General features: G+C 35.3%; 1 protein-coding gene and 1 long non-coding RNA gene across 8 annotated transcripts in view; one reads left to right on the top strand and one right to left on the bottom strand.

Moving 5' to 3' along the window:
- GRB7 (growth factor receptor bound protein 7) overlaps positions 1–20299 on the bottom strand; it is a 52372-nt gene extending 32073 nt beyond the window's left edge. The window contains exons 1-2 of one of the 6 annotated variants that reach the window (XM_087713470.1): positions 20191–20208; positions 15715–15775 (exon numbers count right to left, since the gene is read on the bottom strand). Coding sequence is in view for 2 of the 6 variants with exons in the window: in XM_087713467.1 (XP_087569593.1) it covers positions 17867–17888 (22 nt within the window). In the remaining 4 variants the exon portion in view is untranslated. Of the gene's footprint in view, positions 1–9930; positions 10082–15714; positions 15776–17866; positions 17969–20190 lie in introns of those variants that run through there. The other 5 variants (XM_087713469.1, XM_087713468.1, XM_087713467.1 and 2 more) reach the window with 5 other exon arrangements.
- Positions 15953–20201, top strand: LOC106538867 (uncharacterized). Of its 2 annotated transcripts, none has more exons than XR_001312761.2 (3): positions 15953–16528; positions 18151–18240; positions 20118–20201. It is a non-coding gene; the product is annotated as an uncharacterized LOC106538867 (long non-coding RNA). The 2 variants fall into 2 exon arrangements; XR_015696422.1 differs by lacking the exon at positions 20118–20201 and adding an exon at positions 19709–20097.
- Positions 20300–20918: the final 619 nt, after the last annotated feature.

Here is a 20918-nt window from a genome sequence, read left to right as displayed (position 1 = left end):
GACTCAACAATAGATGTCTGATCAGTCACAATGGGTGTTACTTATTCTAATTTACTTGTTACGATTAGAAAAACATCTACCTCACTTTATAAACCACAAATGCAACCACTGAAAAAACTAGTATTCCCAGCACTTGTTTATGTAGATTCTGGTAGTTCTCTTCACATGACATTACAACTTCGTGTTAGCTCAACTTATACTAACTACAGGAACATCTCATGTAGGATTTGTGTGTGTGTGTGTCTGCAAAAATACGGAAGTGGTTTGCCACTCCTTCTTAAGATTAGTTTTTTGTTTTTGTTTTACTTCTTCTAACCTACCATCTAGGATTTCCTGGTGGTTTGTCATCCAACTACTCACTATGTCTGAGCTACTTAGGTTTTTTTTCAGATTATCCAATTTATGTGCTGTAAGAACCCAGCTATGGTGCTAGTAGTATTAGCTGCAATCAATGCTATGAGTTGTACATAGAGCAGAGTGTTGGATTTGAGGATCTTTACATTTCTTCCTACTAATTTGTATGATTTTGTTTCATTTTTAGCACTGGACAATCTCCACTCATTATTTTTAGTTTTCCATCTTTTTAATATGATTTCCTCAACTGAAATTCTTGTCCCTCCTCAGAGATGCTGTATTTGAGGAAAAGTAAAGGCATAAAATAGACATTTTTTTGTTCATACAGATAATTATTATAACTACTTACTAGTTTAGTATCATCTTATAATCTCTATAAAGTTCTAGAATCTTAAATAAAATGCTGAACAAGTTTTTATTTATAAATGAAGCCCATCCTCATTTCTAACCGCAAAGAAAGAAACTTGACACTAAACTTAATCATGTGCATTTTCTTGAACTTCAAAATAATTTCCCAGGAGATGATGCTATCCACTTTGCAAAATCTGGGAATTACGCAAATATTTTGTATCTAACACATATTTTACGGAAGAAACATAAGTTGTTTTTTAAAGCCATAAATGAAATGGGAATAAAATACAAACAGTGCATCTACATCATCAGGTTTTTTGTTACAAAGGCAGTTATGATTTACAAAGGGTTTACCATCATAAACAGCAGAAGTGCCAGCTTGATCCTGGAGGAAAATGAATTACCTCATTGGCTAGCAGTCTGAAACAGGGACTATATTGGGGAAAAATTCATGTGACCTGCAGAGTACTTACAACTTTAGTAGTGGCGCTCAGCCCTTGCAATGGAGAAGAAAGAAAACATGATTCGATTCTGTTCTATATTATTCTTGGCTGACTGTGTGGCTGATTATCACTGAAAAAAATCTTTTAGCTAACAATGGTGGAGGTACAAAAATATCTATAAATGATAATTTATTATTATAAGTAGCACATAAAATCAACACACAAGCAGCAGAGATGAAGGAACATAGTATTATAAAGAAAATGCTTCTTTACAAGCTATGTAAAAAGATTTTTAAAAAGGATTTAAGATGTTATCTTCACAACCCTAGAGCCAGTTTGGTCTAGTGATTCAGACAGCAAGCTAGAAACCAGGAGTGAATTCTAGTCCTATATCTTAGGCATGAAAGCTAGATGAGCAATTTCAGGCTAGTCACTTTCTCTCAGCCCAACTCACCTCACAGGGTTGTTGTTGTTGGGGAAAGTAGGAGGAGAAAAGAGTATTATGTATGTTCACTGCCTTGAGTTGTTTATAAAAATAATAAAGCTGGAATATAAATAAAATAAACCCCAATGCTGCTACCTTCTACCCAACAAACATCTGATTCCTGATTGTTAAAAATCCGTACTGTATCTGAAGATCAGAGATACACACACTGAGTCAGATCAGTCTTAACTTATAAAAACATACCAATTTGATTCTTGTCCAAGTCTATGAACAGCCAGAGTTGTGAACTAAAGCTACAATTAATTCCTACTAAAAAGCTAGCATAGCTTCTAAAACGTCACTGATATTGCTAATACTGTATTATCTAAGTCTAATTGAGACCACTTTAAGAACTAAACAATTAGTCATAGTAAATTTGAATAAATTATAAACATATACATAAACACACAAATAAAGAAAACAATATGTTCTATATGAAACTTAATTGTATGCCTAACACCAAATATGCTTTTCTAGCAGTAAGCGGCAGTGTCGCATTCTGCAACTCAAGAAGTTGCTGGATATTTGTTTTCCCACCAGCAATCTTTTCTCTCTCTCTGACTCATCCTAAAATATTCAGACACAGAGAGGGATGCCCAGTATGAAATTAGAAAGTAAAATAAGTAAACAAACAAAAGAATAAGAGAACTAAAAGAGTAAGAGATACTAGAGGGGGGGGAAGAGACATGAAAACCTCATTTAAAGTTTAAGGTTAAAGATGGAGGTCATATTTGAAAGGATTGATGATAGCAGCAGGACATAAGATGTTTAGAGGAATCAAGACCAAATCATAAAGAATGAACCCCTTCCTTCCCCCTTTCTTCAGCTCACCACACACAGAGTCAACACACCTCAAGGTCTCTATGCCTCCTCATTTCCAGTCAAACCAGTTTAGCATCATGATCTCCCACGCAAGGATGCTTGAATAACCCTTCCCTGGTAACAACTAACTGGGTTGGTATCTGGGACACTTGCAAGGAAGAACAGCTCATTTTGGTTAGCAGGAAGAAAGAGCTGTAAAAATTGGGTAGCAGTCGGGGAAGGGAGAGATAGGGCAGCTGTTGGCAAACAGAGGAGGAAGTTTCTATACAGGCTTGGGGATTACCTGCTACAAAGAGTACACATAAAAATAAATAAATGAATCAGAGGATGACAAAAATATCCCATAATTCCATATTAAAAGTTTCTATTTCTAATTATATTAACTTTTCTTACCATGTTTGGACAGGGCATAACAGCTTGTTTAAGCAACCCCGTAACAGTAAAATTCACCTACCCTGGTATTTCTCCCACTCTGGTCACCTAATTTGGCTAATTCATATTTTTCAGTCCTTTCTTACCATAGCTCAGATAAAATTTTAGAAGTGTAGCATTAATAATCCAAAATATTGCCCACAATGGAGGTCTGTGGGCAAATAAAAAAAAAAGTTAAATAATTGTTTTCTAAAAGAAGCTGTGTTCTTTGCATTCAGCAACCCCTCAGTACTGAAAAACTTAAAGATGCTTTTCATGGGGGAGAGCTTTCTTATCTTAGTAAAAATTGGGCAAAGCTTACTTACTGTGTTAATTTTTTGTAATTCACCTAGGAACATAGTGATGAACCGAGACTTAGTTTAGCCTTATATTTGTTTCTTACCTGCCAAATAGCTCTGAGATCCTTGAAAACCCTCTCTCACTTTATTCTCTTTGAACTAGCCATTGCCAGATCCCCAACAGATTAGTACCCTTACCATAACAGGTTCCCATTCTGGACTCCCAGAACTTCATGCAGAAGATTCTAGATTCTAAAAGTTGCCTATCAAATCTTGATGTCAAAAAGCAATTCATGTAACAGTAGAGGGAATTCATTAAACATATGGATAGACATTAACTAGGTTTCATGATTTGAATATACATCTTACCTTAAGATATACTCAATAAATTTTAGTTTTTATCTTTACCACCTCGTAGTATATGGCCTTCAATATGCCACTCAAAGGCCAAGGACAGCCTTGGTTCAAGAAAAGTTGAGCACCTGATATAACAGAATGTTTCCACAATTATTTTAATCAATAAATTAACCATCACCACCCCCCAAAAAGGAATGAAAATACTCTTCGGTCACCTTGTGCTAAGGCAAAATGATACCAGCAATGGGAGATCTGAAAATTTTATTTCATTTTTGCTAAACCACAAGGGAAAGTATGAGAGGCATTTGATTCAATGGAAAAACAGGTGCTCTTCATAAAAAAAGCCTGGATTCATTTCTAGGGCTTTGAAATGAAAATCTCAGGCTCCAAAGTGGAAAAAAAAGATATTTTCCTGAGCTCTTGTCACTGTAATAGCTAAGACAGATGCATAAAGTATTTCCTTAGAACATATAAGCTTAGCTGAATGGACATATTTTTTTTCTGTTACCAGAGAATACTTTTGCTTTGCATCTCTCTCCTTAGCATTCCAAGTCAATATCTCTACTTTCTATATGATACTCTCTACATGATAAAACACAACTTCTGTCAACTTAAGGCAACCCTGGGTTTTACATAAACCATCAAGGGTTTCAATTGCCAGTTGTGTTTGGCCAGTACTATACACATTGGAGAACGTTAGGGGCCTTAAGAGATGAAATGCTGCCTTAACGAGGAACTAGTGCTTGGTATCACTCCAAACCATTCATTCTGCAGGGTGTTGCAAAAGAAAAAAGAAAAGAGAAGAAAAGAAAGAAAGGCTGGTAGACTATATATGATTCATCATCCACTTTTGGTTTTGCTAACATCTTATTTTGCAGCCATCTAACTTGGTCTCATTTTCAATTTCAGCTTTGCATAGCCATTTTATCCATAGGCAGATATTTACAAACTGATTAATACTAGATCGTCCTTCCTTTACTATCACAATTGGCATCAGCAACTCCATCAATGAACAACACAGTTGCTAATTGAGACATCCCATGAATGCCAGGGACTAGCAACCCTACATCCATAGCAATCATTAAGTGAGATGGCATGTGACCATGCCATGCGATTTTACTGCCAAATTCTCTATTGAATCAGGTTGTCAGAAGTCAGATGCAAAGCAAATAATGATCATGTGACCGCAAAATATTACAATGGTCATAAGATTAAGGATCAGTCGTAAAAGTAACTTTTTCAGCACTTGTAACCTCATATGGCTACTAAACAAGGGTGTCATTAAGCAAGGACTACCTGTATTGTTTTTCAGTTCTATACAATAAATGTTAAAGGCTCTGGGAAACAGTAAGGTAAGAAGACAGTACAAGCAGCATGAAAATCAGAACAAATTCTTGCTAAATTATGTCTTCCTTAAGGCTTGTTCTCATCACTTCTTTCACATACTGCAATTTGTGCCTTGTAGCCTGGGAAATGATACCTGCTTGGAACACATGCTCTCCCATTCAATTTGATTTAGATTCCCAGGTAAAGGAGAGAAGAACTTTATAAACTGAACTACTTAAGGGACAGCCCAAGTTCAGACAGACCAGGCTTTTAAGCATTCAGTCCCTTTCTGCAGAGGAAGCAAACCAGCCAGAGAAATGGGACAAACACATTTTATTTGACTTTTGTCTTTGGCTCTGTGCCTTTCAGGAGGCCTTTTTCACGGCTGATCAAGTTTCCCAACAGTCTCAAGGTCATACCATATTTAACTATGTATTGTGTGTGTGTGTGTGTGTGTGTGTGTGTGTGTGTGTGTGTGTGTGTGTGTGTGTGTGTCCGTCCATGTAAGGGGAGAGGCTGGGATGTAGCCACTCCACCTCCACCACCATATTCCAGAATTGCTCCAGTTTAACTAGTAGGAAATGTCTTAGTTACTAAATTACTATTTTGTTAAATCACTCATCTGATGCTTTAAAAAAAAAACTTTTGGAGGGATGCCTAGTAACATTTTGTTAGTTGCAACTTATTGAATGGCCAATCTGCTGTTTCATTCTCAGAGGTCTCTGGTCAGGTTGCACACATTGCGTGACAGAAATGTGAAAATGTTCTCCCACATCCCTTGAGCAATTTTAAAAGCTGCTTTGGAAAAGCATGGGAGGTATAGCACTTAATTCTTTCTCCATTCTAAATTATAATATTATTTCTTCCATCCATGTCCTGCTATTTGAAAGACATCAGTGCAACCACTAGGTTGAAGGCACTTTATCCTTTGATGTATCTAATAATCCCTTAACATTCCCACACCTCCAGATATTTACCCAACTTTAAAATAATCCACTTCGGGATTAAAACCATTTAGACTATGCCTCTTTGCACGTAGTTGTTTGATTAATTTGGCCCAGGTATGTCACTGTGATCCACAGAAAGATTACAGCAGAGTATTTTTTGCTGCAATTTTCCCACACTGACTCCGTGCCTTGGTTTACAAAGAAGAGAAGTTCAAGTGTTAACACATAACCCCTGCTGAGAAGAAGCAGCGATAAGACCATGCAGGGAGTTGGCAGGTTGAGATGGGCAGAGGTCCAAGCAAGGCACAATACTCAAACCTTCTTTCAGACTGTGATAAGTTGCCCCATTAGTACCCCTGTTGGCAGCATAAGCTGGGGCAGCAGCTATTTTTAAAACAGATCTAAAACTAGAGAAGGACTGCAAGTCAGCAAAAGCTGATGCAGCTATAGCAGAAAGCAAGGCACCGAAAGGGGTTATTTAACCCTTCAGTCCCAAAGTGCAAAAGCAATAAAAGGCACGATCGTTATTCTTTTATGGTGCAATTTATTACACATCTTCTGACTGCCCCGTCTGAATAGCCAGACAGGCGTTTGGAAAGTGAGGCACATGGTGCTCAATAATATCACACAAGAACATGAAATAGTCTTTGATTCTCTCACATCATAAAGCCAATGGATGGTTTTAGGCTATTCCTATCCTAAAAATGACCCACACATCATAGAGATAATAAACAGAAAAATATTCACTATGTACAAAAGCTGATAGTTTTTGGAGGAAAGGCAGTATATGTTCTTGCACATAAATTTATACATTTATTACACAGAATCTCCTTAAGATCAAATTTTTGTAGAATGAGTCTGTATTGATGTAAAGTGTGCATACATTTGGATTCTAGGCTGGACTCTTGCATTTCACTTTAATTAAATTCCCCAGTCTGCTCACTTAGGAACATATATAGAAGTTTTTACAGAACATGGACAAAGAATAGCAATAGCAATAGCACTTAGATTTATATACCACATCATAGTGCTTTAAGTGGTTTACAGAGTCAACATATTGCCCCCCCCCAACAATCTGGGTCCTCATTTTACCCACCTCAGAAGGATGGAAGGCTGAGTCAACCTTGAGACTACTGGAAGCATTATTGCCATCTAATTCAGGGTTCACTAAAATAGTGATTGTCAGCCCCAAGATATTCATCAATGTCCAGAAATAGTGCCCACAACATTATAAAACTAAGTAATGAAAAATGAAACAAATTCAAAATCTCAGATTATCCATATCTGACATTTTTTTTACAATCTTACCCAAAATCTCACAAGATTTTAGATGGTGGGACAATACATAGTTCATTGTAGACTGACATAACACTAAAAGCCATAAATCATACATTTAAGGATATGATTGAATCCACATTATTCTTGGATACAATCAAACACATCATATTACAGTTTAATGAAATTTATGAATGTCACAGACCAACTGGATCACAAAGAGATATTTATAAAAATAAATAGCTATGAGTGTTTATACAATGCAGTGGTGGGTTGCAGGTGGTACACCCCGGTACGGGCATACCGGTGCCTGCCCAGAGCACCAGATACCGTTCTGCTACGCTGCTCCAGAGGGCCCACCCACCTGCCCGAGCTCCTTACCTATATTTGAGCTATTCGGCACTTCCATGCACATATATGGAGTGCACAGCACCTGCGTGACACTCCACCAAGCAGCTGGAGCATCGTGGAGGCGTCACAAGAGGTAAGGACGCATGTGTACACTGCAGGCATGTGCACAGGCACTGTGTGCATTCATGTAATGGATGCCAGGCCAGAACCCACCACTGATACAATCCATGACCTGGATGTTATGTAAAACAAAATCATATCCAGGGAACACTTATAAAAACTGAACTAAACTAGCCTGAGTAAACCTAGACCCAATTAAAGTCACTTCAACCCCAAATTAATTAAATAATATTTAACAAGCTTTTCTTCTGCTGTCTCTCCACTATTTCCTAATAACTCACACTATACTTTAGAACTGGTTGCAATTTTGCATCAAATCTTTATCATTTACTGATCTCAAATGCTTTCAGAAAGTGTTGAACACTCAAAATCTTCTATTCCCCAGATTGAAGAGTGAATCTTACGAAAGTGACATTCTAGCAAACCCTGTAAAGTTTTCAGCACACTTTTAAATATTGCTTTAAAACCTTTTCTTCTAGATGGATTGAAGAAAACATATGTCCCAAGAAAGCATTACTGGGGATTCCTGCTGGTTGTACTTATAACTTTGAGTGGTTGCTGAGTCAAGAAAGATTGTAAATCAATAGTAGAATAACTACTTTCTGCAAAGAAAAAAAACCCCATATTAACTGTTGATAATTAAAATTAGCAATTTTGCAGCAACTTTACACTTACATAGGCAATTTGGGAGAAGCAGACTGTCCAGAATTTGAAATTTTGAATAGGAAATCAAGACACTTATGGCTCACCTTTGCATGAAACTCACAACTGAACACACACTGCTTTTGTTATCTTTATTTACTTCCTTGTTTTCTTTGTACAACACAGGGCATTTCTCATACAGAATGCAATGAGGAAGAAATGGGGAAATATGTACTGGCCTTTTGGCATGATCCCAAAGGCAAGTGAGCAAATATTAATGTAATTCCAGAATAAGGCTAGATGATCAACAGGTTGTAGCTTAGATCTTACATCAGATCCGCAGCAGGCAGGTTGGTTTAGAATTCTGGGAGTTATTGTTCCAATATATGTGGAACAAGTGGGCGTGTGGTTGGAGAAGAGTTCGTGCTCATGAAATTTATAAAGATTTTTTAAAAAATCTAATTAACATTAGGACATTTTAGTCTTCAGGTGCTGAGTGACCAAATGCAATATGTCTGATTACTGAGGAATATGAACAGTAATAAAAATAATAATAAAACTGATAATCCAAAGCAATTTGCATAGTCAATAAGGCTACATAATAGGGTAAACATAGCATTCTCAAATCCAATATTAATGAAAGGTTGCTCAGCTATTCCAGTATTATAACTAGAAGACACTCTCTCACTCCCTGCCCATCCATCCATCCATCCATCCATCCATCCATCCATCCATCCATCCATCCATCCATCCATCCATCCATCTATCTATCTATCTATCTATCTATCTATATCTATATCTATTCCAATACTTTGTTGAAAAACACATTAAAAAAATATGCTATGGAAGTTACATCAGTTTTGTGTACTCCAATTTCAATCCCGAAAATGATGTTGAGCCTATTCTTTTTTGTCCTCAACATCTGTTACTCCTATCTCCACTAGTTATACAATCTCTAACTGTATAAGCAATTATCTAATCTAAGCCCTTGTTCAATGAGAACAGTTTCAAATTTTAAAAGGGCTCTACTGAATCTATGGAAGATATCTCCTGAATGCAGCACCTTGTAATTCTATTTCCTTGGGCAGGAAAAGTTATAATAGAAAATTTTTATGCTAGCAAGCTAGTATCAGATTTAACTAGAAGATTCCTGTCCATCAGTATTCACATCTTCCAATTCTTGAGAGTCAGACACACATTTTCCTTGAAAACTTTAATTTGTACAGCTGTTACTTTCCCCATATCTTTATGCTGAAAATTAATATATTTTTTCATTATAAATTTGATTCAGAGTTGACTATGTATATTTTGAAGGATTTAAATAATAAGAGAGGTGAAAGAAAACAATGGATTTTGTTCTGCTTTAAAGTAAGTATGTAGAGAAGTTTGTTGAAAGTCACTTTTCCTCAACTCAGATAATTATCTGAAGGACTCCATTCCTCTCTCATTTTAGATTTGTACTGAACTGAGTGACTGGATATATTATTACAGTACACTATTTTTTTCTTCTTCTTTTTCTTATTGTATTGTTCAAACCCAGTCATCATGACTTAGTAACCCTTATGGCATATGGCTACATTGTAACAACCAATGTTACTATTTGACACAATAATTAGCTGAAATCACAACACACAAATAACAAAAGATGCCAAATATTTGTGTTAAAGTAGAGCAGCTTCCTCCATCTTGTGTTTGTGCAGAATTCCTAAACAAAGGCAAGTTGTGAAATATCTGCTGGATAGAATTACCGGACAGAAGAAATTGGACTTTTGAAATCTGTTCTCCAGATTATTCAGGTGAACTCCAGGCCAGATATGGAGTCATCTACAATGTAGATTGGTGCAGAAGAAGAAAGCAGAGGAAGTCTTAAGAATATTGTCTTGCTTCATCCTTTCTCTTCTAAAAAGGAGGAAGAGAAGAGAAAGGATGAAGCAAGACAATATATTTAAGATTTACTCTGCTTACTCCTTCTACATCAGTCTTACATTATAGGTGATTCATGTAACCTCAGATCAAGACTTGGAAAAACCATTAACTGTGCTTAGTCATAGATCAATATTTATGTAATTAAAATAGGATTGAGGTGCCAAACAGGAGATAAGGAGTTAAATGCCATAAACAAGATTTAAATTTGAAATATTCCTATTTCATAGTCTACCTTTTTAATCACAAGTTCTGTAGACTTGGCATAGCATTGATAATGCCAAAATAAATCACTTCAAATAATTTATATGACAGAGCATGTGTTATACTCTGCATAGTTCTGCAAGGTAACAGTGCAATACTATGTAAGTCTACTCAGAAGTTCCTAGTAGGATACTATTGCATTCTCTCTTTTCATTCTCAGTACTTCTTGTTTCTACCTATGGTTGGTTTTAATGAAAGATTCAAAAACTTCTAACAAGGATAAGGGAATTTATTTGGAGGGAATGATTCTAAATCCAATATAATGCCATCAAAGTGTTCCAAAGGCTATTTGGTTTTCATGAATATACTGGTAACACAGCAACTGTAAACCAAAATTTTGATCAAGATGCAAAAGACATCCTAGTAATCTCAGCATATGGACCTAGTGATCAGCTAGATTTTTAATGGTGGAGAATTTTTAAAAAAACAGTATGACTCTAAAAGTGAATTGCTGAATAACAATGGCACTCATTTACTTATCTTTTTGGTTGGTTACTATAAAAAACCAGATGCCAGATTCCCCTTGTCCAATCAGGAAGAACTATTTTTATCTTCTTGTACTTGTGATGCATACGCCAACTTACTAAATTATTCGTTCTACATCAAATAGAAAAACTTGACAAGCATTTCTGCAAAACTATGCATTTGTAAGCTAATATATATTACTCTGACCAAACATTGATATATATAACCCTAACCCTAACCCTAAAATTAATTTAATTATGGTTCCTGCTTGTGGGCTACTGAGAAACATTATGAGGATGATTGAGTTTATAAAGATTTTTTCAGCACACTTAACTGTAATTCCCACAAAGAATTTTCCTACTACTTCATATTTGCCAACAAAGCACATTGGTTCCTGCCAACACACTGTATAAAAAAGCTGCACGCAAGTCATTAGCCACTGACGTCTGAGAGTAAGTAATTTCATGAGGATCCTGATGATTGGATCTGAACTTGGCAGCAAAGCTGAGCCCAGCATATTAGTTGCCCTTTCACCTATCCCAAAAGAAAATTATATCACAAGAGGCTTAAAGCAAACTTACAGAGGGCAAGAAATAGAGAGAATAAAGATGATCAAAGTTCTAGTGATTAGAGAGGGTGCAATCACAGCATAATCATCATGTAGGGTAAAACATGGTGGAGAGAAAGAAAGAAAAAAACTGCTAGCTTCAGCACCCTTTTTTTCTATTTCTTAGATTGACTTTCATTTCCTCAGTAGATGCGATTCTACATACATCTAATGTAGCTTCATCTAACATTCATACCTCATTACTTGGCTCTTGTCTATTACAACTTTTTTACTTTAAGCCTTGAACTTTTCAGCAAGGACTTGTCTTTTTGTTTAGGGTACTATATACTAAAATTGGGTAATCCCTGGTCTATATTTGATTGGTGTAATTATGCAATAAATCATGCAATAAATATTGGACAGCAAATTATCACTTCTCAGTAATTTCTGCTTATTTTTTTTAAAAATCAGCATTACTGTAAATGTACTAAACAGTAGAAGATTTAATACATCAATTTTTACTGAAAATGAACCATCCTTCCAAAAAAGAAGGGACTCAGTTCCCAAGATTGACATTACCATGCCCCTTAGCCAATAAACTTTAGCTTCTTAACACATGGTTCCCCTCTCTATATCATGAAATGTGGTATCAGGTATAGCTGGTATGACCAACGGTCAGGCATATAATGCACTTTAACTATTTAGAATAGCCATTCCCCATGAATCTAAGAAAGGGAGCAAGATTCATTTTTTCTTACTGCCTTTTTGGTAAGTTAGAAACTTAGAAGAATGACTTTTGATAGTTTTACTATTTTTGAAGACAGTATTATTTTTACTTTACATGAGTGTTGGCTGCTACTTTATCTCATATGTTAGCAGGTAACCTATAGGAGAGACACTGGAACTTGGTTTTGAAGAAGATATTGTTCATACCTGTGTAGATATCAACCACTGATACATAAAATTCCATTTTCTTTACTTCCGTGCTGTAACTCAACACAGTAATTAAACTTAATGAGGACAATGCATGCATTACTAAACATTCAGTAATAGAGTGATTTCCCCCTGCCCAAAAAAAATCAAGTAAACTCTATATCAAATTTCCACAAAATTCTGTTTTGCAAAACTTCTGAGAGATAATTCTTTTCATAAAGGTTTTTTTCCCCTAGAGAAATTAGAAAAAATTCACATACAGTTTCATCTCACTTTTGATCATTATATTTTGAAAGAGATATTCAAGTTTTTCCCCCACTTGATTTCATTTCCAAAGGGACTCCCATAAATCAATCCTATCAACACAAAGCTACCTGTAATCTAAATAACATTGCATCTAAAAAAAAACCTTTTTGCTTAGTATATAGCACTGTGCTTCCTTGATAAACCTGTGAATATGTTGAGCTAAAAGATACTATTGGTCCAAGGTTTCCCACATTTTACAAGAAAAAGAAGCTTTATTCACACTCTTTTGTCTAAACCACGAAGAACAAATGTATATTCAGAACACAATAATTAAAAAGGTCATTAACATACAAATATATATATGTGATGCAGAGGTAGTTTGCTCCTAGTATGGCCTCGATTAGGTGAACTGGTAGTGGCAGCGGCAGAATGCTCCGCCCACCCACCCGTATGCTTCTGCGCATGCGAGCATAAGTGAACCGGTAGTACCGGGATTTGCAACCCACCTCTGATCTGATGCTGTAGATCAGACATGTTATATTCGTATCCACAGGAACATTCCAGATGTGGAATGTGTTAAAAAGCCTGTAGGAGGTAGCTATTTAAAATTTTAGTTTGAAAAATTAAGTTGATAATTGATTCTAATGATTAATCATTCATTTATTATGTTACACTTTCAGGTCATCTGCCTCAAAGTCTAAAGACATTTGTCCAGATCTTTTATAATACTCAAGCATAAGTAAAACTAAAAATTATTTGGAAGAATCATATGCAGTGCCAGAACATTTTGAAGTGAAATAAAAAGTAGAGATTGCAAGCTATGATAGAGGAAGCCATTACAGTGATACTACATCAATATCATACTGTAGATAGCCAATTTGTTTCTGGTACAGTTCAATGTATTTGTAATTACCCATAATATAGGAACTCAATATGACTTGCATCCAGACTACCCATGGCAATAATCTTGTTCAGAGGGAATCTAGCAGTCTTGTTCAATCCATGATGTCTCCTTCCTTAAGAAAGATAGTCCCAACCAATGTCTTCTCAATAGCAGCTACTTCTCTGTGGAATAAGCTGCCCTTGAAATACATATTGCTCTATCCTTCCATCTTTTTTCAGCCCAAAATGATCTGACACTTTAATGTAGTATTTAGACATTAAAATACATGGCATAAAATGGTCATTTTATTTTAATTTGGACTAGATATATAACCCCTATGTATCTGATGTGGCAGAGAAATTAATGGCTTTGGTGGGGCATAGAAAGTAGAGAAATCAGGCTTTTCAATTTTTTCATGTATTGTGTAACTGGATTATAAACTAACTAAAAGGGCAAGGCTCTGGTTTGCTGATAAGGCTGCTTAATGTTATTTCCCTCGCATAATAAGCAGCCTCATCTCCAAACTGCTAATTTGAACACCAAAATTTAGAGGACCTGAGACTTTAATGGAGAACATGGATGTAAAATCAAAGCCATGATGACGTCATGCAGCAAACTCAATTACCTGAATTTAAAAAGCAAGGCTTCTGCTTAGTGAGAGGATACAAAAAGTTCTAGCCTTTTTACTGATATTTTGAATAAGCTGGCAAAAAGAGAAACTGAGATAAAGAAACAGAGACAGAATTAGTGACTGTAGAGGGAAAACTAAATTTTAAGATCTGATTCAAAATTCATAGAAAGTCTAGAGCAAAATAATTAATTTCCAACGTGCAAATAATAGAAAACCCTTCAGTACTGATTTAAAGCATTAGAACAGTGTTGTATAAAGTAAGCAAAAAAACATCAAGACCCAGAATTCTACAGCAGAATCCATTTTGCCATATAAATATGGTTGACCTAAAAGAATACTGTCTCTGTACATGCATTTATAAATATTTTTAAAGCAGTATTACTCACTACATACAGTACAGATATGGAAAGCCACTGTTATTGCTTTAAACCAGTATTGTCTGCAATGTAGATTTACATTCCAGAGTAGGCAACTAATTGTCAACCCCAGCCATTTTAAGATGGGTGGAGTTCAACTCCCAGAATTCCCCTCTAGCTTCTTGGATTAAGAAACACTGGAGTAAAAAAGAATAAAGTAAACAAAAGAATTCATTATATTGAATAACGTAAGACAGAATTTTAAATGGAATTGTGAACAAAGGATGAACTAGTTAAAATGTATAAACTTTAGTGACATTTGAAACAAGTTAAAATGTATAAACTTTTAGTGACATTTGAAACAAGAAGAGGTTAAAGAGTGTATGATAAAATAGGCTAAAAACTTTGATTATTATACAAATGGAACAATGGGAAAATGTGATTGAAATGACTGAAATCTACATTATGTACTAATATAATCTTAAAGATAATTTTTATAAAATAATGTACTGTTGGTATATGATACCAAAAATATATCAAGCATGTATAAAGGTGCTTCAAGTTTAAGTTGGAAGTATGAATAAGTAATGCTTTATAGATTTGTGAAAAAGCTAGAAAATTTTGAGTGCAGGCATATAGTCAGAGGATTTTAAAGATTAACATCAATTGAAACTAAAACATTTCTTCCTGGTATTAAAGAATAAACAATTAGGAAAACCAATTAGGAAAACTATTTTCATATAAAACTGCAGCAAGATTATTGTATGCACAAAGATGGAATGATTTGGCAATACCTAAAATGAAGAAATAGTTGGTGAAATTGACAAAACATGCTGAAATGGCTAAATTGACTTATTTGATTAGAGAAAAGGCAATGTCTACATTTGTTAACGACTAGAAACTCTTATGGAGTTTTTGCATAAGTAAAAATTAAGTTATGATTTATGCTTTGATGATTAGATGGGATAGATTATAGAAAGAAGAGAGTTACTGTATGTTGCAACCATAAGAAGAAAAATTTATAATTGCACTTATAACTGCTATAGAGAAGATCAGAAGCCATTTCTTTACATTTTCTTCTGTTTTTCTTTTTGCGCTTTTTTATTTTCTATTCTATTTTAGTTTATATTAGTTATTATTAAAATTTCCAATAAATTTAATGTCTATGAGTGTATATAAAAAAGAAAAAAATGAGTGTGTGTAACAATATGTGTGAGAGTGAGAGGTAGGGTGTGTGTCTGTGTGTATGTGAGTGTGTGTGAAACACTGGAATAGAGCTTTTACCTGTGTATGTGATTTTCCAACAGAATGAATAGCATGCTGGGGGCTTCACTCCCAAAAGCAGCTGTGAGACAAAACAAAGGGTGTATTTGATTTGATTTAGAATTAATTAAATGCACTTGTATTTAACATGATCACTCTCCATTCTATTTTCCCTTCTACCATATTAGCAATTAAAGTTTTATCATTGCTATTTTTAAAATGTTTTAAACAATGGGCGGAAATTAGCATATATTATATAGTAGGTCTAATTTTAATAATATTTTTGCAGGGTGGCATATGCTGTTCTTTTTAACTCCGGTGAAGAATCCAGATATTCTTCAAAGTTAAGGATCCAGTTAATATGTTTAAAGTTTAACCCTGCTCTATCATGGCTCCAGAAATGATAGACAGCTTACAAGGCCATGGCAGAGGTCGTCTACTCAGGAAAGTTTCACAAAGAAGGGATCCCTTTGTCAGGCAGCCATCAAACACTACAAGTCACCCTGCTCTGTTCTCTGTCTTCACTAATTAAACTTGATGGCAAGAGTTGGGTTCCACCTGGATTTTTATTAACAGAACATTCTGTTCCTCTCCAAGGCCAACAAGTCATGTCCTTCTAACATTGGCCAACGGCCAACTGGCAGCCCCTAGATTGGAGCTGGCAGCACCACCATTGAGTCAAAGATTATACTAGAAGTCCCCTGAGCCGCTTAATTCTCTTCCCACTGGGGAAAAAAACCCAGGACTCAGATGAAGTCAAGAAAGCAAATGATTGCAGAAGGACATAGTTTTCATGGTTTCATTTGCATAGTTGGATGGACATTTGGGAGAAAATGTGGGTAACTAGTATTGAATTTACATTGTGTCCTAATTTAAGATAACTTTTTAATAAAATGATATGTTGTTGGTATATGACAACAGAGAATTTACAAAAGTTGTGCAAAGGTATTTCAAAACAGTGTTGAAAATGTAAAAAGGCATGAGGGAACTTTTGATCATGCATAGTGGATTTGTGAGAAAGCTGAGAAATGTTGGATACAAATTCATACAAAGATGTAAAAAAATTTAAAGATTAATATTGCAAAGAAATTGAAATTGGTTGTATTTGGATTTATGTACAATGAATTAGAAAAGACTCGTGTTGTATTGATTTTGTCTATGGTAACTGCAACATTATTGTATTCACATTGATATAAAAATAATGAAATTCCCACAGTAAGTGAATGGGTTGAGAAAATGTCAGAAATGGCAAAACTGACCTGTTTAGAGAAAACAAAACAAAACAAATTTCTGAAACTCTATAAACTTTTTTGCTGAAATAAATAAATGCATGGTTTATGGATTTGAAGGTTAGAAAATGGTGGATACCTACCTATCTACTTATCTACCTATCTAGAGGGCTAGCCTAAACCACAGAATGCCTACAACATAAGCCAGGATGGCTTTTCTCTACTAATACTGTAGTCTTAGGTACAAATGTCTAGTAGGATGAGGACCCAATTTTATTTCAATATTGCTAACAGGACAGCTTTTTCTTCCTGAAGTTGCTGAATAACCTAGGGAAACATAGCACACAGTCAGTATGGACTTATCTATGCCAGGACCAAGGGAGGGACCCAGACACATGTCCACCTTCGGACACTGAGTGGTTTTAGGCAACTCTTTTTCATTTTCCCTTAGCCTAGCCTGCAACATAAGAGTACAATCACACACAAAAAATGGAGATGAGAGTGCTAGTTACTCCACCCTGAATTCCTGGAGGAAAGGCAGGATGTAAATATAATACTTGAAATAAAAATGTTCCAGTCTATTTAATGTTCAACCAGATGACTCCAATGGAGGCTCTTCCACTAGGAAGTCCCACATAACTGTGCTTGGACTTTTAATTCTGAGCTTTAGTATTTTATTTCTTCAGTGCCATCTCAGAATATAATTGGTTTTGTAACTTATGTAGCATATTCAATGCATGCAACTAAGAACTTTGAATAATGTGTCTAAATTGTTATTTACTTTTATGAGAGGCATACTGCCTAAAAGTCTAGAAAAACTTTAAACAAAGTGGAGTTTGCCAGAGATTGCAAACTTGCTAAAGAAATCGTGAAGCGTTATCCCAAGGGACAAACTATTATATACAAACAAAATATCAAAAACTATTTTTTAAAAGTGTTCTTACCTTTTCCCCATTGAGCTAGCATGTGTATCTCCAGCTGGGCAACAGAGTGCTAAAAACATCAATTAGGTAGCAAACTGCCCCCATTGTTGTTTTTCTCTCCTGTCTGCTATTTGAAAAAGGAGAAAAATAAAAAACAAAATAGAGACCCCCCCCCACACCCACTGAAGGGAAACCTTCAGACTAGCCTAAAACCAGTTGCTGCCAAAGAATGACTACATCCACCATTCTATAATTTTGGAAGAAATGCTATACCATGGCTTTGTTTTAATGGGTTTTTTTTCCAGGACCTACAGAAGAAACAGTTAATTTCTGAAGTTAATCACAGCATGTGAAGATCACTAGAAGTCCCACAGTGACATTAGAAAAAAACAAAGGTAACATCAATCCAAGGAGCTGTGTTATTCCTGTTTGTAGAAGGGCTCTAATCAACCAGTGGAAAATTAGTAAGAGAGCCACATGTTTTTAAGCTTAACACCTGCCTCTTTTCATTTTCTATTGAATAGTTAGATAACTGAATATTTTAGAAGAGCTAGAGTGAGTGAGTATGTTGAAAAAGCACCAAGAAAGACAATCTGGCTCCTTACAATTTTTGTTTAGGACCTAAAATGGGGATGGCCCATGATTCTTATATGAGTGGATAGAGAATAAGAGCACACAATGTTGGGCTCCCACCATAACCCACATATTTTTAAATAAAAAAATTAAAAAGGGCAAAAAAGTTATATCATGAGGTTTGATTTGTAGCACTAGAAGGCTGTAGCATCCCAGATTACCCAGATTATTGTGAAGAACCTGGCAACAAACTGAAGACAGAAACACCTTATTATGTGTTTATACTATAGAAACCTAAAGTCACACTGAAAGTGCAGTGGTTTGCACTTGAATGGCAAGGAATGACTCCACTGTTTAACAATACTTTTTTTCTTTCTAAAATCCCTGATCTACAGTAATACAAATATTGATTTGGAAATGAAGTTACAGGTGATTCCATTTTATGACTCAGAACATAATAAGCAATCCACTCTACTTTTAAAAAAATCTGTTAATATATCCAAATATTATATGTTGTCAGCGCAACAGGCAGACACATTCATGGTTAAGCTATGCTACTTGACTATTTCAAATCTCAGTTACAAGGAACGATAGAAGTATAGAACAATGTTTCCTGCAATTCTATATTTGGACAAGAGCCTTTTTTGGGGAGTGAACTGAAAGGTTCTGACTCTGCAATCTAACAATACTATATAAAAAAGATCTATATATTCAAATCAGGCATCCCTCTATCCAATCTTCCTTAAAGTAAGCTTAGATTTTGGGAAGTTGTAGTCCTTACATCTAAAGCAGTGTTTCTCAGCTTCTTAGCCCAGGATCTGGGAACTGGAAATCCACACATCCTCAAATTGCCAAGATTGAGAAATACTGAACTAAATGGCTAGAATAAGAATGGGGATGGGAATTTATTAATTTACAATTTGTGGGCTTCCCTTCTAAACATGATTCAGGGCATCTTACAATAGTCTTTTAAACTCACCAAAAAGTTAAAAGCTTTAGGGTTTTTTATTATAATTGGTAGTCAAATTAACATGATTGTACATGCATATTTATTGATAGAATGTGCTCTATCAATACTTAAAAGGCATTGTCAGAAGGCTCCGATATAACAAATCTGGAAATTATGCTCATAGTATAATTTGCCATATTGATCCACATATTTTCCTATCTCTCGTCCTAGTACAATTTTCTGAACTATAACAGTATATTGAAACTGAGATTATTGAATAATAATCAGTTTCCCTGTCATTTTCCTTTGTCCCACTCCTCCTGTTTTCATCTTTGTTCCAGAAATGTAAACAGGAAAGGAAGACTGCAATCTGAACAGGAAACAAATAGTAGGAAGAGGAAGAGTTTTTTGAGACAGGAAGTTACAAAAGTAACTTTAAAACTCTATGTGTTTTTATGTATATATTTATAAAAACAACTTTTAAAAAAATCCAGAGGAAAAGAAGAAATATTAGAAGGAATGTGAATAAACACAACAAAAAAATAAAACAAATTCAGATACAAAAGCCTTCAGAATCTTACATTACAGATATTAGGTTTGGACTACAATTCTATCTGCACATACTCAAAACTGGGGCAAGTTTGTAGATTTTATCCTCAGTAAATAATACGATCAGGCAGCATGTCTTTCAGTTCACAGGCAACCCCCCCTCCCCACCCTTATCCTCAATCTGACCTTTCCTAACTCCAGTTTTATGAAGGAAAAACAGAAGCAAAAGGAGAAGAGAAGGAGAGAAAAGAGAAGGAGAGATAAACAAGCTTACCTGACTTGTGTTTCCGCTGCTGCTCCACTCTCAGAACTGGGGAATCCTGTTTAGTTTGAATCCTTTATCTACCTGCCTCCAAAGTTGCCACGCCTCTTTCTCTTGACATCACAGCCACCAAAACACACATACAAGGAGAATAGAAATAACCACAGGTAAGAGAGAAGGTGCACCATAATTTCAAGCTCCTTTCTTCTTGGCAGGATTTTAGAGAGTTTTATGGTTAACTTGCTTAACTTTCCCTCCTCTGGGACATTCCTTTTCCTCTTCTCCATTCTACTTCATTTGTTTTTCAGTCATTTCTCGGGGTTATTCATACCATTTCAGATTTTCCTAACTAGCAGGGAAAGGTCATTGAGTGTTATTGTAATAAGTCTGATAAAGCCAGGCTTGACAGCTTCAGAAAAGTAAACTGTGGGATGGGGAAAGTTGGGAGGACAATCAGTAGAAGATGGAGAATGAAAGATCATATTTCTGGCTAATGTATACACTGGCACCTAGCTTTATAATTTTACACAGAGATAAATTTTATTAGAATACTGACCACGAGCTGATTTCAATTTACATAACAAACCCCAAAGTCCTCCTCCTTATAGGATGATTAGATATTCAGAAAAGGATCCCATATGAAGAAAATTTTAATTTTTAAAAAAAGTTAAAACACAGCATGTAATTAAGTTTTACAAAAGAAGCATTCAATTTAATCTTGTGACACTAGACTGACATTA

Source organism: Thamnophis sirtalis, unplaced genomic scaffold (genome assembly GCF_051295495.1).
Source record: "Thamnophis sirtalis isolate CommonGarterSnake01/CBP01778 unplaced genomic scaffold, rThaSir2_p1.2 scaffold_4, whole genome shotgun sequence".
Classification (NCBI taxonomy): Eukaryota; Metazoa; Chordata; class Lepidosauria; order Squamata; family Natricidae; genus Thamnophis; species Thamnophis sirtalis.
Note: the sequence above shows the minus strand (reverse complement) of the source record. Positions and strands in the feature narration are given on the sequence as shown.